This window comes from Acomys minous (genome assembly GCF_964271855.1).
Source record: "Acomys minous genome assembly, chromosome: 1".
NCBI classification, from domain to species: Eukaryota; Metazoa; Chordata; class Mammalia; order Rodentia; family Muridae; genus Acomys; species Acomys minous.
Window position 1 is genome coordinate 143,869,666 of NC_140483.1, and position 18,928 is coordinate 143,888,593.

The following is an 18,928-nucleotide window of genomic DNA, read 5'->3' on the forward strand; positions in this document are numbered from 1 at the left end:
GGTGGCCTCCAACCTTCAACACTGTGTATTTCTTCACTTTCTGATAAGCCTTTTTATTTTGTCCTTTAATCACACTGCTACTAGTTGGACTTCTCCAGTGACCCAGTGCTGAGACACACTATGACTAGGTACCATGACGAAGGCAAATTACAAAAGAGGTTACGAGGCTTACAGTTTCTGAGGCTGAGTGCAGAGCCGTGAAGGGAGCAGGACAGCAGGCATGGGTGCTGGAGCAGAGAGAACTAACTGGGAACAGCATGGTCTTTGGAAAACTCAGAGCCCACCCTTTCCAACAAGGCCACACTCTAATCTTTCCCCAACGTGGGACCAAGTGTGCAAAATGTGTTAGCCTATGAGGGCATTCTCATTCAAACCATTGTAATGAAGATTCTCATACATATGATACATGGTAATGCTTATAATATGTAATCTCATATGTATGTATGTATATATATACATACACACACACATACATATATATGTACTCTTTCTCACTGGCTACTGCTCTGCCAACTTAATTCATACGCCTATATATCTCTGGCTGGCATCTGAACACTGGTATAAAAAGAATAACTTGAAACCTAAGATGATATTAAAGCCTGACCGTGGGAGAGCTAGCAATTCAAGAGCCCTGTGACCCATGCCCAGAGCGGGGAACCTGCAGGCTGCAGGTGTCATGCCACTGCCAGTTCCCTTTGTCTCCTTAGGCATGGCTGTCCAGGGTCCCAGTCCCAAAGAACACTTCTCAGCACGTTCTAAGCTGAAAGATTGACCTCCAGACCTGTGACCCCCAAGGGCCTCCCTCACCAGTCTGCTCACCTGAGCCTCCTGGCTCTTGGTTGCTTTTATTTCTGCCTTGCTAGCTCAACACGTTCTGTGGATTATGTCATTTAATTCTGCATTTCCATGTCCTTAGTGGAAACGTGTCAACTCTGCTTTTTCTAAAGTAGTTCTTTCCTCATTGATGTTCTTTTCATTAAGTTTTCCAATCTATGTGTTACATTTACTTTTTCAAACATACCTTTTTACATATGTTTAATCTCATGTGTTGATCAAGCTCCCAGGAGACCTAATCCTATGATGTGTATATTCATTTTTGTTCAAGGCAGACTGTTCCCTTGTGTGTCTTGTAATTTTGGACCATGATGTCATCTTCAGAAGACCGCTTCTCTGTACACTTAGTTGAGGACATGTCACACAAAAGCAATATTGCATATGCTTTAATGGGATATCCTAGGACACCTGATCCTGAGACCAGCTTGTACATTAATGTCACTTATGGTTAAAAACCGTCTGGTTTCAAGTTTGCAAGAGAGACTACCCATTCAGAGTCTAGGTTGAGACAAATCTTCATCCCCTGGTGCTGGGGAGCACACTTTAATGTGTATTGTTACTTCAGAGGGAGAGTCTTTCAGGAGCCCTGGCTTCTTGCCAGGTCTTCACTCCAGTTAACATTCTGCCTGCAAGGCTTTGTCTCAACACAGCCAAGTATCTAATAAGATACCCCTTACCTGCTCCACTGCTGGGCAGTGATGGAGTCACTTTTCTGCCTTTCAGTTTTTTCTTTTCAGCCTCCAAGATCCCTGTATTTCCTAGAAGGCAGGAAGGTGCCTTTAAAAGGACGTTCCTAGGCCAGGCATAGTGGCGCACACCTTTAATCCCAGCACTTGGGAGGCAGAGGCAAGTAGATCACTGTGAGTTTGAGGCTAGCCTGGTCTACACAGTGAGTCCAGGACAGTCAAGGCTACACAGAGAAACCTGGTCTCGAAAAAAACAAAAACAAACAAACAAAAAAAGATGTTCCTATTCATTTGTTCGCATGCAAGATGAAGACACAACTGTTAGTATTACAGTATCCATGGCAATGTAATCAGAACAAAACACTTCTTTCTAGCAACTTGATGGGTTAGGCAGCCTGAAAACATCAGTCACTGATGAAAACACTTACCCTCACCTGAAAGTTTTAGGAACTGATTTTATTCTATTTCTTATATGTCTACCAAAGAAACACCCAAGGAACACTGCAGAGGCCCCTCTGCTTGTGCACACCTCAGATCCTGTGAAGGTGGTGATGGCTGCAGGCGTCAGGGAGCATCCTCTGTGGAGAAGTGCGGAGGTGAGACCAATGGTGAGCACCAGAGGTGTGAGGAGGGGCCAAGCAGAGGCAGGCAGCCCTTGTCCGTTGGGTCAGCCCGGCCTGCTGAGAAAGGAGAGTATTCCAGCCCTGCAGTTGCAAGTGCTTCCCAGCAGGACAGTCCCAGGAAGACCAGCAGGAAGCAGGACAGGACACCCAGGCCCAGAGGTGCTTCCCAGAAAAGGTGCACACACCAGCTCAGAGACAGGTGCTCTCCAGCGGGGTCCAGCAGGCCTGGCAGTGCCAAGGGGGAAGTTGCCTGTGCCGAACAAAGTTCCCTCCACCCTCGCACACCAAGGAACAAGGTGGCCCAGGACAAGCTTAGAGGAGGGCTCTCCGCAGATTTGCCACTCAGCACAGAAGAGTTGAGATCAGGACACAAGAAGCTGTGTGAGGACATCTGGGCATCTCCAGAGAATGATGTGGCTCATGGCCCCTCATCCGGACAGACTGTGAACATTCACCTTCTTCCTGTAGAGCAGCGCTTGCAGATCATCCAGAGGGAACGAAGCAGGAAAGAGCTCTTTCGCAGAAAAAACAAGGCAGCAGCAGTCATCCAGCGAGCTTGGCGAAGGTAGGAGGGCAAGGGGCTACAGTCTACATTGCTGCTGTTGTGACACCCTATGCTACCTCATGTGTCCCGGTGAGTTCTAAAATCTATCAGTGACTTCTGTCTTCAGGATAGCAACAACTGGATGAAACCTTCCCATGTATGCCTCTCTCTCCCAGCACTCTAAGTGGTTTAAGTAAAATGGAAGATTGGGGGGGTGGGGTACAGAAAAGTGCCCAGGCAGGGGCAGTAAAGAAGAGCTCTGGTTTGCAGTTACACAGCCCAACGTTGCATACAGCTCTGTCAGTTGCCTGATTTAGACAAACCTCTGGGCCTCCCTTGGCTCTCAGTTTTCCCATTTGTGTGGTGGGATGTATCAACTCTTGCACCTGAGGTTTATTGACTGCTGTGATGAGATCATGCATGCTTGGTAAACTGATTCACCATATGCAAGATCTCTTTTTTAAAGAGAATATTTTAAGCTGGGTGAAGTGGCGCATGCTTGTAATCCAGCATTCCAGGAGACAGAGCAGGCAGAACTCTATGAGTTCAAGGCCAGCCTAGTCTACAGAGAAAGTTCCATACAGCCAGGGCTGCACACAGAAACCCTGTGTCAAAAACAAAGCAAACAAACAAATTTTAACATTTATTTTGTGTGTATATGTGTGTGAAAGGACAACCTGCAGAAGCTAATTTTCTCCTTCTATCGTGTGGGGCTTGGGAATCGAACATAGGTCACTGGGCTTGGTGACAAGTATCTTTACCCACCCAGTCACCTCACTTGTTACACACACAAAAAAATTTTTTTTAATCTCTAACCCAGGAATTAGTCATTCTCCAAATAGCTAAACCAGTGCTTGGATATACAAGATCATTGTGCCTGAAATATATAAACCTATTTGAGCCACCATCACACTCACACTCAGACTGAGCTGGAGCCTAGAAGCTGGGCGGAGGCTATGCCCAAGGACTGAAAGTGTGTGCGGAGCCTGACACTTCCCTCACACTGTAGTCTCCACTCCAAATGAAGCCTTTCCTTGTAGACAACACAGGGAAAGACTGGGCCCCCTGGGTGGCATCTAATGCCAAGGAAATGGTGACAAAACAGCAAGTCACTGGAAACTCCATATGTTGTATCACACACACACACACACACACACACACACACACACACACACACACACACACACACACACACACCCATCAGCAGAAAAGAGAGCCCCAGAAAGAAACAGTAGTAGCACAGAGCAGAGTAGCCAAGCTAGAGAGAGGCCTCTGAGACACCCTATCAAAGACTACAGAACCCAGAACCAAGCCAAATGTCCTTTCCCCTCTGTTCATGTGGCTCCTGCCACACCGAGGAGGCTGTCAAGACAAGGAGCAGGAAGATGACCTGTGCCTGCAGTAGCACCTGAGCCTTGGATTGCCTACAAACTAGTGTGTTTGCTGCAGTCATCATAATGGCGGTAGATAGAGGTGCCTTGTGCTCTTGTTTGAGGTGAGAGAACCTGGGTGGTACTCACACACCAGCAGCTGCTGTTATCGCTCCCATTGTCAATAGTAATATGCACGTGTCAGGCCAAATCCTCATACCACCATGTGAGGTAGGTCTGGCCTCACCCCATCCCACAAATGAGGCACAAGGAGAGTCATGAGCTTACTCACATTCAGAGCAGAAGGTGCCAGGACTGACTTTAAAATGGTCACCCCCATGCAAGTCACAGGTGGGAGTAGCCACTGTTTCTTCACTTGGAATTCATGCCAAATACACACTGGCCACCAGCCAGGTAAACTTTGCATTAAGCATCTTGGCTGAAAACAGCAGGGTTTACCCTCTCAGGCCCCACAGCTGCTCCCTAGCCGAAAGGTCTCTTCTCAGACTGTCTGTTCTCAGATTCCTTTGAAGAGTCAGAAGCTGACAGGTCCTGTCACTAAGTGTCCACAGTAAATGAGCCCAAAGTCATTCCCTGGAGAACAGTGACTCACGGCACACACCCACCTGGGCAGGTGATTATGCAGGTCCTGTTGGGCTGCACTGTTGTGCAGATCTGAGGTGGGACATCAACTCTCAAAAGGGCCCATGGGAAGCCATACTGAGTGATTGTTTCTCAAGTATTCTCTACTTATCAACAGAAGCCCAAAGGACTGTCCTTGAATAGTGTCTGGCACCAAGCCTAAGGAACAGTGAAGGGTGTCAGGGACAGGACTTGACACTGGGATATTCATGAAATGCAGGTTATCTTTGTAAGGAACATATATAGGGTGAGAAACAGCCAGAAGATGGAGCAAGAAGATGGAAGCTTAGGCCTGGAAAAATAGGAGTAATTATGATTTTTATCCAGACACGACTATGTTTTAGGGTATTTTTATGTATATGGGTGAGGTGGCCCGTACTCTATCATATTCTACCTTACTCACTGAGCAGGGTCTCAAATGAATTCAGCTTGCTCCAGGAATGCCATCCCTGCCTTTGGAGTGCAGGATTACAGGTGGACTGCCAGATCTGCTGGTATTTACATGGTGCTGGGGATACAAACTGCTGCCCTCATGCTACTGTGGCAAGTGCTTTACCTGCCAAGCCATCTCCCCAGCCCTCCCCAACTACCTATTTTAAATATTAAAACTGCATAGTAGACAAGCTAAGCTGGAAAATGGATATGTAAAAATGCTTGACTTTTAGTGACAACCAGAGCCAACTCTTACCACCATCTCTTGGGCACATTACAGATATAAATTAGTAACAGACAGACAATAGGGAAAGAACCTACTGCCTGTGATTGAAAGGACTACTGAGCAGAGTTAACCCTAAACAGGGAGTGTTCTTGAAAATGGGAGATGAGGACCTGTTCCTCTGCCTTAGGAGCACTATGCTCCCACATGCAGCCTCTGTCTGCATGCTGTCGAATCCATGCGATAGAGACTGAAAGCTGAAGCTCCCACAGCACTAGCCAGTGACTGGGCTTCCTGTTGAGTTCTGTCCAGAGCAGAGAACAGGGGAGATACTTGGCATCTCAACCGGAAGCTGAGCTGCTAGACAGTGGTACTACTCCAATAAGAGATGCTGTGGCTTAAAACTTGTGGAAGAATCACAAAGGCTGGCTGCCGTTGGCCTTTGGGGAAGCAGGCAGGGCAACACCAAGCCCAGTTAGGGAGGGTTTTGTTTTTGTTTTAGCAGACTTAGGAAGGTTATTGGCATATTGTCATATAGGCATAGGGCTGGTTGCTCTCCTGTAAGATCTTGAGTCATAGATAATAAAGCTACAGATGAAAACTAATGAAGCTCTCCTTTAAACGGTTCAAGATGGTCATATTAAAAATTTGCAAGTATTTATGGTCTAGATCTCAAAACACACACACACACACAGAGTAAACATTGCCATCATTCCTGCCATAGGCTTTACTTCCCGAGAGGGTCATCACACTAAACTCTGTAGCTCTCCTGAAATACTCCATGTGCACCCATGGCAGGCAGAGCTGACCTGTCAGCCGTGCTAGGTTAGAAACCCCTGGCTTTAATTATCACCTTAAGATGCTCAGTCATTACCAATGCCCTAAGATTGCATCCCAGGGCTCAAGCCATAGGACGGTGCCTGGAATGTAGCATGATTAATAATGTTGGCTCCTTTCCCTAACTCATGGTGCTCTGACCACATCTTTTGGGCCCAAATGCCCCATTACTGCTGCCCAGACACTCCCCCTTTACAATATAATTGAGTACCAAGCAGCCACGGAAAGCCTCCCAAACATGCAGCTCCTGGCTTTTGCAAGACACCCTCAGGGTAGGTGCTGCTTTCCACCTCAGCCTGTGTCATCTGCCTGTGGCTGCTGGAGGGTCAAAACTTACCAGTTGAATCCCAGTCTAAATCTTTCAACATGAATGCTGAAACTGGGATGGGAGCTTGCCTGAGCCTCCTGTTAAGTTAAGCAAGTCTTTCCCGGAGCTGTTGGCACTGAAGGGTCTTAAAGCCTGTTCTCTGTGACCCCACCAGCTACCAACTCCGGAAGCACCTATCTCGGCTTCTGCATTTGAAGCAGCTTGGAGCTGGAGATGTGTTCAGATGTACCCAAGTGTGCACAGCCTTACTCCTCCAGGTTTGGAGGAAAGAACTGGACCTCAAGTTCCCAAAGTCCATCTCAGTAAGCAGAACGTCCAAGAGTCTGCCCAAAGGCATGTCGGCCACAAAGTCTGCCAGGCACTCTGTGCTCAGGCAGATCTACGGTAAGTATTCTGGGTAGTTTGCAACAAACACCTCAGGATCCTGTGTCTCATGCCAGTCTGCATAAGACTTAATTGGATAACCCTCCATCCAGATTTTTAAAAATATTTTACATCCAAGCACCAGGAGAATTTTCATTAGTCTTTAATGCCAAGACTAAAAGCCTTACCACTTCAATTTGGACCTCTGCTTGGGGCCTCCCTCACATTACCCCACTTCCTGGACTCTCAGACCCCTAGGTCACTTTGGCCATTCTTATGCTGAGGTAGCAGTGTTGCTCACCTATACACATGCCCTCAACCCAATCCCTGTGTAACAGATGAGTTGCTGTAAACAGAACTATTTCCAGCTCTGCAAAAAGCCCTCCATAGTCTGGCTAGCTCAGCAGACATGGAGCCCAAGTACCTTTAGGAACATCCTCTGCAGTTTAGACCTCATTGCAGGCCTTGTCCATTCCCAACCTACCATGTCTGTGATCACTAAGTTTCCAATTCTAAGTAATTTCAGCTTTTGGACTTTTGGATTAGGGATGTTTGGCCAGGAAAGTCCATGCAAATATACCCAAACCCAGTAAAGTAACCTCAAAACTAATAGCAAAGCCCCTCCAAAATCTGAAGCATCTCTGCTTCCAAACTTTTCACCTAAAAGATGTTCAATCTGTATTTCCACACCTTGCCTAATTTATGCTGGAAGACACCTTAATGAGTAACTCAGAGCTGGGTCAGGTCACAGCAGCCATTAATCAGGTGACCATCTGTTGGCTGTTTGCAGGTTGTTCTCAAGAAGGCAAAGTGCATCATCCTATCAAAACTTCCAAAGTCCCTCCTGTGCTGCGTCTCAGTTCAGGTAAGGAAACTACTACAGTGGCAAAGCAGATGGGGAGAGAGCATGGGATGAATTTTCCTATGATCCTTGACTTCAAGTATGGGTCTTCTTACCCCTTTTTCATGGATTACTGACACCAACATAAGAGGTAAATGATTTTCACAGCTAAAAACTATGATCAATATTACCTCCAACAGAAATAAATGGCAGCTATTACTGATCCCCTTTACATTCTTTTTTGTTGTTTTTGTTTTTGTCTTTCAAGACAGGGTCTCTCTGTGTAGCCTTGGCTGTACTGGACTTAATTTGTAGACCAGGCTGGCCTCGAACTCAAAATGACTTGCCTGCCTCTGCCTCCAAGTGCTGGGATTAAAGGCGTGCACCACCACGCCTGGCTGCCCCCTTTACATTCTAAACATACTTTGTTCAAAGGAATATTTTGGAATCCTTATCACATTTTCAGTGTCCTCCCGTTGCCACAGATGGACGACCACCACAAACACTGAACATACTCTGCTCAGGCTCACTAGCACACTTCCACCCACAGGAGCAGCACAGGAAATTTCTTTTCCTCACAAACCATGTGAGTTTTACTCAGGGCCTCTTCCTTCACGCCAGCATTATGAGTGGGTAATAAGTTCAGGGCTGTCAGCAGCTAATGCCAGGTCTGGCAACAACCTCTCCCACCCTCCCTGACCCTCAGGGCCATCCTGCAGAAACAGCAGCTAGAAGGTGAACAATGACTGTCAGCATGAACTTTAGCATTCACTTAGCTTTGGTGGGGAAAAGCAGAGTAAGTACTGCAAAATCTTTAATAAGAGCTGGCTAATTGGTGTAACACAAGGCAGGTTGATCACAGAGTAGCAGGTGGGGTGGTCAGAAACCTTCAAAGGAATCAAGGACCACAGGTGTGGCAAGACTGTCCTTATAATGGACTCAAGAAATACTTCAGAAACAGAACTGACACATTATTACCAGAAATATGGCATTTAGGTATAATTAAATACAAAGTGGGTGATCTGATCACTCTCTTCTGAAATCCAGAGATTGACCCACAGGTCCTTAACAATGAAGATGTTTAATAATTCAGTATTATACTTAATAAAAAAAAAAGCATATACTTTTTAAAGACTTCATATAACAGACAACTTGCCTGTCCTATAAATTTCTGACTTAGTTGAAATCAAATAAAATGGAATCTGTTTAGCCCCAAATTTGGGGGAACACAAGTAGTGAGGCCCAACCACACCTACAATAAGCATAAAGCATTTAATAAAACTGGCCAAATAGGTGCAAAAGTTTAACTGGTCTATACATGTTTAACAAAAACATGTCTGTAAATTATTTTCAATGAACTGAACAAAAATAGATGGTCCTAAAACACAGAATCAGATGATTGAACCACAAAGGGAAGCATTAACTTGACTTTATTGTTAGTTTGCTTTTTAAGAATTCAGCAGGGCTAAGGGTTTTCTGACTTTGCTCAGCGGGTTATTCAGTTCTTTAAAAATTGCTCTGCACAGTGTCCATGTTGCTGTTCCAATTTGGGGAAGCGCCCTCCTAAGGCTTTGCACATAGAAAGGCAGCAACTGATGGAAATCCCAAGATGCAGCGTCCCTGGCCTACTGCTTTGTATGCATAAGATCCAAATAAGCAATCTCTACCTTGTGCAATCTGCTACACCTGCGCCATGATGCGCAGGAGTCAACTGAGCTCTTTACTGATACCTAGCCACCTGTGCCCATCTCTTTAAATAAAAGCTTCCCACTAGCAAGAAGAATGACTGTGGCTAGTGCAGTTACTGGTAATGGCACCTCTGTGGGACACAATATATTCCTCTCCTCCACCTTTGGAGGGGAATGCAGATGACAACTCACTTCAAAAGATACAGTAAAAAGTGTCCATGTTCCAAAAGCAATAACTTAAAATCAGGGAAAATTAAAGTATGTTCCTTTGCCCAAACTGCCCACATTCCATACTTGATCCTCCACATGAAGTTAAGAATAAAACTGTCATGTCTTCAAGGTTTCCTTACCATTTTGTAGCGTTATTTGTTATGGTGCATAAAACTATTGTTCTCTGTTGCGCCCTAACAATGTTATTCCACGGTCACAGGCCTCAATAAATCTATTTTAACAGGCAGGCATAGTGCCTGTAATTCCAACTATCAGGAGACTGAAGCAGGAGTTCAAAACTAGGCTACAAACTCAAAATTTAAAACAAAGGTCTTAGATTCTGATCTATATACTGTTCCTTTAAACCCCTTTTTTGGATAGTCTTACTGATATAGCTTCTACTCACAACTCCCAGTCTAATTCCTGCTTTACAAAGATGACTATCAGTGAGGGGAGGAAGAACTAGGTCTGCATCTAGGCACCGAGCTCATCACTACCTTCCTTGGCTCCAGGGATAGCCCTACTCAAAATCCTTTTCCCTTACCACAATAACTCTCTTCACTAAGATCAATAATATAAATATCCATTTGCTTTGAACAGTGAGCAGTTTGCAGTCTGTACATCTTGACAACAGTGGAAGATCAAAAAAGTTTTCTTACAACCTGCAACCAGCCAGTCAATCAAAAAACAAGCCAAAGCTCTAAACCCGGAAGACTAGAACCAGTGTGGAGTTCTGCAAGTCCTTGTGAACTGTCTCCTACTCATGACAAAGCTCTACTGTCTGGATCTAAAGCCTTATTACCCAGCATGTGGTAGCAACTCCTAAACAGTGTTCAAATGCCTCCTCCTGGCTTCTCCTTCTCAGCACTGAAACGAGCCAAGCAGCCTGTTTGTGTACTGCCTCGCTGTGGGCCTCACCTTGGTCAGCAGGGCTGGAGGTGAGAGCTGGCATGCCCGTCAGTGTACTGACAACACCTGCACTAAAGGAGCAGCTGGGTTGGGATCTCTGATAGCTAATTGGCACAGGCCTAGTTTTTTCACTCCGGAGAAAACTACCTAAATGAGACTGGAAACCTGTGCCACAGCAACCACCTTCAACTCCTTACTTGCCTAGAAAGTACTGTGATTAATATCACAAGAGACATTTTAAATTAAGATCAAAATCCTAGTGTTTGCATTGAGAAAGGACACTACTGAAGTGGGACAGATCTTGGTTTCTTACAGTTCTCAGGTTCCAAACTGGCCCCGAGAGACTACAAGCTGCAGCCATGAACTCTCTCTGACTGGGGCTTTCAGTTAAATCACAGCATCAAGTCAGTAGGACAGGATTTACAGCAGAACAGGACAACTTAGGCCTCTCATTCCCTTTGCATCTTCTGGCCAACTTGCAGAAGTAAGTAGCCTTCCCTGAATGCATTTCTTTTGTCAAAGTAACCCACATTCTAGCTCTCTAAGAATACTTGGATTAAATGAAGTCATTATGGGCTTTCACAGAGGCACATATGACATAAAGCCACTCCTGCACCAACACTAAAGGACAAGAAGAAAGTTTAATGTATTTTCCAACATGTTACATATAAGATGATCTTTAGCCCCACCCCACCCCGACAAATAGGTGCCAAAGTTGGGAGTCGTCTTATACGCGAGGTACTTACCTACAGCTTGCTTCCCCTTGCTTCATATGTCTGGAACATATGGGGGGTGGGGGGGGGGGTGAGGGGGAAGGAGAAGAGTGCCGTGGGGAGTATGAAGCAGGGAGGAACACGCTGCACCTGTACCTCAAAGAGGAGAACTTGAGTGTGGATTGGCTCTCCACTAGAACCTGCCCGTTTGACCCTGAGGGCTGCAGAGTCTTCAGGGTGAATGTGGAGCACACCTTAAAGGGGCAGTGTAGGCTGGCACTGGCCGGCTGCAAACAGACACATGCCCCAGTCTGCTGCACAGGGTGTGCATTGGAAGAGGGGTAGTCTTACACAGCGAGTATATTGCAAACTATATTTTAACTGGAAATGTTGGGGGAGGGGGTCATTTTATATGACAGAAAATACAGCTACAGCACTTACCTGGACTTTTGCTTTACTAAATTATAGTAAAAATTATGAAAACCAGTTTACATAGATGTGATAACAAAGATTTGGCTAATTTGTTGGTAAGTGAATGAAGGCACCATATTGTAAATATAGGGCTCTTATGAAATTCAAAATCCTCTACTGCCTGTCCTTGCACCATGCTAGTCTAGGCAGTGTGGTATCACTAAAACCCTTAGACCTTATTTCCCACTTCTATATGAAGGTAGCTCATGAACATCTTTAAAGGTTTAGCTTTAATGACAAACATCTATTACATCAATCTTCAAAATAAATGGATATGCATGAACAAACAGGAGGTACCATGGTGCTTTTTTAATACAATGCATTCAATATACTTGGCCCCTGGGGATGGCCACTGATGTACACACTGAAGCAGTAATGTAAGTCTGTAAGCCACTGTTCCTGAACACTGCCACTCTTCAAAGTCTGCAGAGAAAAACAAAAGGTACTTTAGTGTGAGAATGTACTAGCAGACATTTTTCATGGCCTCCATAAAAGTATCCTTCTGCCCCTTTTATAAACAGAACATCAACAACAACAACAAATTGGGCATTACTATAGCCAGTGACAATTCCTATTCTGTATAAAGATTTAAAATTATGAAATGGGCCCCATAGGCTCAGGTGTTGCTGTTTTGGAAAGTTAGGAACCTTTTTGGACACTGAGCCTACTTCTGGCCCAAGCTCTCTACTTCCTGAACCACTGAGATGTAAGCCCTGCCCAGCAACTCCTACTGTCACAGATGCACCTCAGCCAAAGAGCTTACTGGATAACAGAATCACTCCATGATAATAGATTCCTGCCCTCTCAAACTGTCAAAGTAAGTCCTTTTAAGTTGGATCTGTTATTTGGTCAGTCTGACAAGGCCTTAAGTGTAACAACAGTTCTTTGTTAATCTGTTCCTCCTGGACATGCTGAAGACTAATAAAAATTATAAATAATAAAATAACAAAATTTATGGCCAGCCAGCCATCCCCTTGGAATCAGTTTTCATGATCTTCACACTAATGTGAATTCTACAGGGCCAACTAGCAAGCTCTCTTTGGTAGGGGTAGGTTAATTCTCTAGGCATAATAATCAAAGTTACTGACCAACTCCCCCACCTGTTCTGAATTATCCCATTTCCACAATGCTTCTACAAAGACTTAGAAAAGTCACAGCAAGTGCCTAGTAACATGTTTATGAAAGCTCTACGATGCTGAAGCCCAACCATACTTCAGTGAATAAACCCTAAACTACCTACATACAGTCTCTTTCACTCCCAAACCAAAACATTGATGGAGTCCTCTCAAGAGCCAGGTGCAGAGGCAGAGCTGGAGCTTTCACCTCTCACTATCCTTCTTTTTGATCTGGCCAAAGCCTGGGCCTTCTCAATTGTTCTGATAACCACCTATGCTTCAAGGCTCCATCAGCCCACTTTCTCACACCCTTAACTAAAGGCATGATCTTCTCCCTTCCCCCCTTCCTTCACAGAGCTAAGATTTACAGCTTGCCTGTACAGTTTTTTCCTCTCAAATTTTACTAAAGTTGTCCCTGAGCTTAATTTTTTTTTTTTAATGATAAGAAACAATAGCTGGGTGGTGGTGGTGCACACCTTTAATCCCAGCACTCAGGAGGCAGAGGCAGGCAGATCAGTGTGAGTTTGAGACCAGCCTGGTCTACAGAGTAAGTTCCAAGACAGCCAGGGCTAAAACAGAGAAACCCTGTCTTGAAAAAACAAAAAACAAAACAAAACAAAACCAAAGGCAGCACTTAATATATAAGGTAACTAAACAAATTACATGAATATTCTCATTTAACAGTCACCAAAACCTGCATTCATCCCACTCGACTACAAAGGTAAGACAGAGTTGCCATCACAGTTACTCAACAGAGCGTCTCACAATCCTGATAGCTATGTCTCTGGTGCCTAAGCCTCCAGGTCTAAGCCCTCCCCTCTTCTCTAACAGCCTTCAGCCCTTGGAGGAGAAAGAGTATCCAGGCCCTGCCCTAAGGGGAAAAAGCCCAAGATCGAGGCACAAAATCCCTCCACCCTGGAAAGCTCCACCCATTCCCACCCCACCCCAAGAAACCCTATTTTTAAACAGGGTTTTAAAAGATAGCCTGCTTCCCGCTTCTCTCCCAAGCAGAGGCAGGTCTTTCCCAATAAATCTGTGTGAGGTTTGTTGTATGGTGTGACTCTGTGGTATTCATTGGCTCTCAGATACTTTTCCCTCAGAGCTGTAACACTTAACCCCAACTGAACTTCTGGCGCCACCCTCTTTAGTATTTTAAGACTATTTTTAAAAGACTAGTTCTGAATCAGAGACAAGGAAGATGCTGATTAACCGCAAGAATCAAATGGCACACAGGAACCTCACTCTCTCAAATGAACCCCTTGGCCTCCCACAAGCCCAGTCTTCTACTAAGGGACAAAGCATTGGGTCCCATGCTGCCTACCGTGATATTCTTGATGATCTGCTGCACTACGATGGCATTGGTCAGCATGTGCGACCTAAGGGGCACATGCTGAAGCAGCAGGCGAAGCAGCTGGCCCACAACAGGCAGCTCCTCTGGAGATGCTCTGTTCACCCGCAGACTCTGCAGCATCAACCTGAGGACTCGAGGCAGAAGAGCCAGGATGGAGACACAAACCCCCCACAGCTTGTCCCTATAGGATAACAGGGTTTTTAAAAAGAAAGAAAAAAGTCAGTGAGCCAACACACAAGAGAAATGTCTTTTCCACATTACCCAAAACTAAATGAGCTTTCAAGAAATGCAGTGTTTGCCAATGCTTGTAATCCCAACATTTAGGAGCTGAACAGAAGTGTCACTGATTTTAATTAAGCCCAGACTAGGCAACACTATGAGTTCAAGGCTAGCCTGGACTACAAAGATCCTACTTCAGTAAAAAACAAAAAAACAAAAAACAAAAAACAAAAAACCCTTCAAACTAAATACATCAAACCCCAACTGGTAAAACAACTAAGAATTTGCTGCTAGAAAATTTAGTAAAAAGCATTTTCCTGGGCTTAAAATCAGACATCCTGGAAGCCACAGTGGACTTTATATAGCACAGAGCTTGCCAGGAACAGGATGATCTACACACATACAACCATCACCCAACACTGGACACTGATCGATTACTACAATGCAGAAGACGTCTGAAGACTACTGCACCCAAGTAATAACAGAAATCCTTAGATGAAACTTTAAGCCCATGACTGCATCCAGAGTCTGGTCAGTATCACAGAACAAAGGGCTCATTTCCAGAGAGAAGGACCCCAAATAGACTTCAGAAAGTAGGCAATAAAGGAACCATTACTGCAACATTGGGACAAAAAATGACAAATGGTCATTGCCATGTCACTAAACAGGCTCATAGTAAATATGATCTATGAGTGTAATTAAATTACACAGTATCAATTTGGAGGGCAAGTACAGGGACTTGTGAGAACCAATTAAGGTCTGAATGACACTGCCACCTCATGACCACAAAGTTCCACTGGATTGAGTGGCAAAGTGTTCCACAGGTGTAGACTGCAAATGTTGACAGTGTATACAGGAAATGCCCACCATAGCTTCCTCCCACCATTCCCTTGACCCAAAGATGTTTATGGCCTGAAGACTGCTCCCCTACAGAGACTACTGCTCCTACCAATTTTAGCTAAACCTGTCTCTTTGTTTAGCTGTATGCAATAACCCTGCCTAGCTGCTCACCTGTATATAACAGTATATAATAAATATGCTGAGCCTCCAGAGTGGTGCAGCTTCCCACCTGAAAATCTAGCATCCCTAATCCCAGCCTTCTCTACATGTGCCTGTTGTTCATTGCCTCACCGCCCTGGTTAGGTCAATCCCTGGAGCAGTGCCAGAGCACAGCAGGACTGCTGAAGGCTCCAACCTTAGTCTTTTCTAGTTGCCCCTACCAAGAGTGAGCAGCCTTCCCAAGTCCCCACATCTCAGCTTTCTGACCATGATTCAACTCCTTGTACTCCAACTGAAGGACTTGAGTGTGAGGTGCACAAGGAATCCATTCTAGACCAACAAGGTCAGTGTCTTTAACTAGCCCATGTACTGACATAAAACCAGATTTGGATAGCCATGTACAAGGAAAAAAGAGAAAAGTCAGGCTCTTGAAAAGCTATAATAAGGCAAAGGCATAAAGACTATAAAAATTTGGGTGAAAAAGACAACAGGAAGTTGGTTTGGTTCTTGATAGTGAGGATGCAACCTGAGTAAGGTACTGTCAAGATAGTTCATCACATGAATGCCATAGTGCACAACTTCATAATACAATCAAGAGATGCAGTAAGCACAAGATATGAAGCGCGCCAATAAAGGCACTAAGTACTGTGTACTTAATGTTGTATTTTGTCATTTTTATCTTGTTTTAGTGTTTGAGTATCACTATGCTATCCTACAACCTACTATGCCAGGCTGGCCTAAATCTTGTAGCACCTTGCCTCTGCCTAACTGTGCTGGGATTATAGATATGCACTGCACCTGGCTTGTGCTGTACTTCTGTACTGATAGAAGCATAGTAGGTCTGTCTATACTAGCACCACTACAAATATGAGTAATGTGTACAATACAAAATGGCTACAATGCCACTAAGTGATGAGAATCCTTCAGCTCCATCACACGCCTCACTGACTGAAGCATTTGTAGCACATGACTATGTACTCACTTTGTACTTGTTAGTTTAGAGAGTTTCAAGTAACTAAACATTGTTGGAACAAAGGCTTCAAGCCCTAAGTGAAGGAGGCAAGTAATCTAACTAAACTCCATATACAAGGTGGGAAACCAGCAAAAGGAAAATGTGAAACTATCTTATAGGGAGGTCTCCATAAACTCCTGCAAAATACACACTAAGAATAAAGGCATACAATCCAAGACACAGAATTCACTCAGCCCTGAAAAAGACAATTTTCAGAGTCCCTCTTACTCTCTATGTAAGAGAAAATTTTCTGCACCAGAAGAAAAGACTATTGATGAGCTGAAAAAACTTTAAAGTAATACCAGCAAACCAGAAACAAGAATGGCAAAACAGGAACAAATCAAAGAAAAACAAACAAAACTTGGTCAAGTACATGCTCAATGAGAGGGCTAAGTAAAAGAGTATTAGATTGGAAGATGTTAAATGAATGAACAGATCTCTATGCTTAACATGGAATTTTTAGAAAAACTAAGAAACAATAATGGAAAGTATTAAAATAATTTAGGACTTCCCAGACTGAAGAGAAAGATCCTCAGTCAAACCTATGCTATCGAAGAGCACAGCCTGACTATAACACAGCTATTTATTTATTTATTTATTTATTTATTTATTTATTTATTGTTAAGACAGGGTTTCTGTGTACCCCTGGCTGTCCTGGACTCAATTTGTTGACCAGGCTGGCCTCAAATTTACAGGGATCTGCTTGCTTCTGCCTCGGAGTGCTGGGAGTAAAGGCTTGCATCGTCACACCCGACAACACAGCTCATCTTAACAACTTAACAAATCAAGTGGCTAGTAAGCAGCAGATCTTCATTAGTAACAAAGAGTCAAAGAGGCAAAGGAAAGAACACCATCTTCAGGCTCATGGCACACTGTGACCCAGGCTTGAGCAAGCATGACTTTTTAGCTAATACCTGTGAATTTGAGGCCAGCCAAGTTATAAAGTGTGACTTCTAAAACAAAGAAATTCCTTAAAAGGGAAAACAAGTTATTACATACATCTCAGTTTTGTCCTATCTAATCACACAAGGTCCAAAGATCTTTGAAACTTAGGATTGTTTAATAAAAGGGCTTATATTTCAAGTAACAGAATATGACAAACAGCAGTTACAAATGAAGTCCTAAGTGGAGAACTTAAAAAACTTTAGATGAAATCAACTCTATATTATATACAGTGAAATGCCGATTTAAAAATGAATTGTGTCTTCAATGAAAAACAAAAGTGAAGTATAAATACAAAAATGGACAAGCTCTACCATATTCACAAATCAGTATACTACAGATCAAAGTAACTGCAGAGCAGACCAAACTCAGACCACAGCCTGTATTTGTAAACTATGTTCTATTGGAAACGGCCACATTCATTCATGTCTATTTTCTAATGGTACTTTCACATTATACAGTAGTGTTGAGTACCTATGGCAGAGAGCTTATGGTCCCGAAAACCTAAATTATTTACTATCTAACCCATTAAAGTACTTTGCTGATGCTTACCTTGGTACAGAGAAATAAAAGCAAGTAAAATAAAACTAAATTAATCAGCACAAATGATCACAGATACTACTGACACCCAAAAGAAAAAAATATGAACAAGGTAATTCTTTTTTTTTTTTTTTTAAGGTTTTTCCAGACAGGGTTTCTCTGTGTAGCCTTAGCTGTCCTGAACTTGCTTTGTAGACCAGGTTGGCCTCGAACAAGGTTAATTCTTAACAAGAAGAGAATTAATACTGTTCACAAACATATACAGAACCACTTACTTAAAAAGCACAACGCTGTTGAACACTAAAGTGACTGAGATACAAACAGAGGAGAACAAGAGCTCCGATGTGTTCTGTGTGCAGGTGGGTGGGTCTATACATATGCCCAGGAATGCATTACAAGGATCGCTCAGTTTGTTATTACTATTTTAAGCCATGAAACTTATGCAGCCAGTATCATGTTAACATTTTCAGGACATTTACAAGTTCAAAGGGAAGAGGCCATAGGGCATGAAGGTGTATGCCTATAGTACCAGAACTTGTGAGACTGATATAAGATTCTGGGGCTAAGGACAGCAAGACTGTTGGGGGGTTGGGGAGAGCAATAGCCACAAGAAAATAAAGTTCAAAGAAAAATTAGAAAATGCACATTAAAACATTAACAGAAGGTAAAGGAGTATTATTTTTACTTTTTCCTATTTGCTCACTTATTAAGGTTTTTTTTTTACCTGTTTCAACATGTACACCAATAAAATTATAAAAAAGAAAACACTTTTAAACCTATAGAATCTTCCAAACAACCTTGTAAGTTCTAGCTTAAATACCACATAGGAGGAAAAGTACTATAGCATTTTAGAACACATCTTAAGTCCAAGAATTTAAAATTCTACTCTGGCTAGCTCCAATAAAGCTAAAAAACAAAAAATAAAAAAAATCCCACACCAAAACAACAACAAAACTAAAAAACTGTACTACAGTTCAGTCTTTTGAGTAGATTTTTTTTTTTTTTGCTTTTATGGACTATAATAATGCTCATGAAG

The 18,928-nt window shown here is 43.5% G+C and overlaps 2 protein-coding genes across 7 annotated transcripts in view; one reads left to right on the forward strand and one right to left on the reverse strand.

Moving 5' to 3' along the window:
- INVS (inversin) overlaps nt 1–12,001 on the forward strand; it is a 145,399-nt gene extending 133,398 nt beyond the window's left edge. For 4 of the 5 annotated variants that reach the window (XM_084779473.1, XM_084779474.1, XM_084779475.1 and 1 more), the window contains 4 exons: nt 2,006–2,708; nt 6,674–6,903; nt 7,673–7,747; nt 10,222–12,001. In XM_084779473.1, the coding sequence (XP_084635599.1) occupies nt 2,006–2,708; nt 6,674–6,903; nt 7,673–7,747; nt 10,222–10,325 (1,112 nt within the window). In that variant the 3' untranslated portion in view covers nt 10,326–12,001. The remainder of the gene's footprint in view (nt 1–2,005; nt 2,709–6,673; nt 6,904–7,672; nt 7,748–10,221) is intronic. The other variant, XM_084779476.1, reaches the window with a different exon arrangement.
- A 7-nt stretch (nt 12,002–12,008) lies between these two features.
- Nucleotides 12,009–18,928, reverse strand: part of TEX10 (testis expressed 10) — a 38,974-nt gene continuing 32,054 nt past the window's right edge. For both annotated transcript variants that reach the window (XM_084779507.1, XM_084779508.1), the window contains 2 exons: nt 14,151–14,361; nt 12,009–12,137 (listed from right to left, as the gene is read on the reverse strand). In XM_084779507.1, the coding sequence (XP_084635633.1) occupies nt 12,024–12,137; nt 14,151–14,361 (325 nt within the window). In that variant the 3' untranslated portion in view covers nt 12,009–12,023. The remainder of the gene's footprint in view (nt 12,138–14,150; nt 14,362–18,928) is intronic.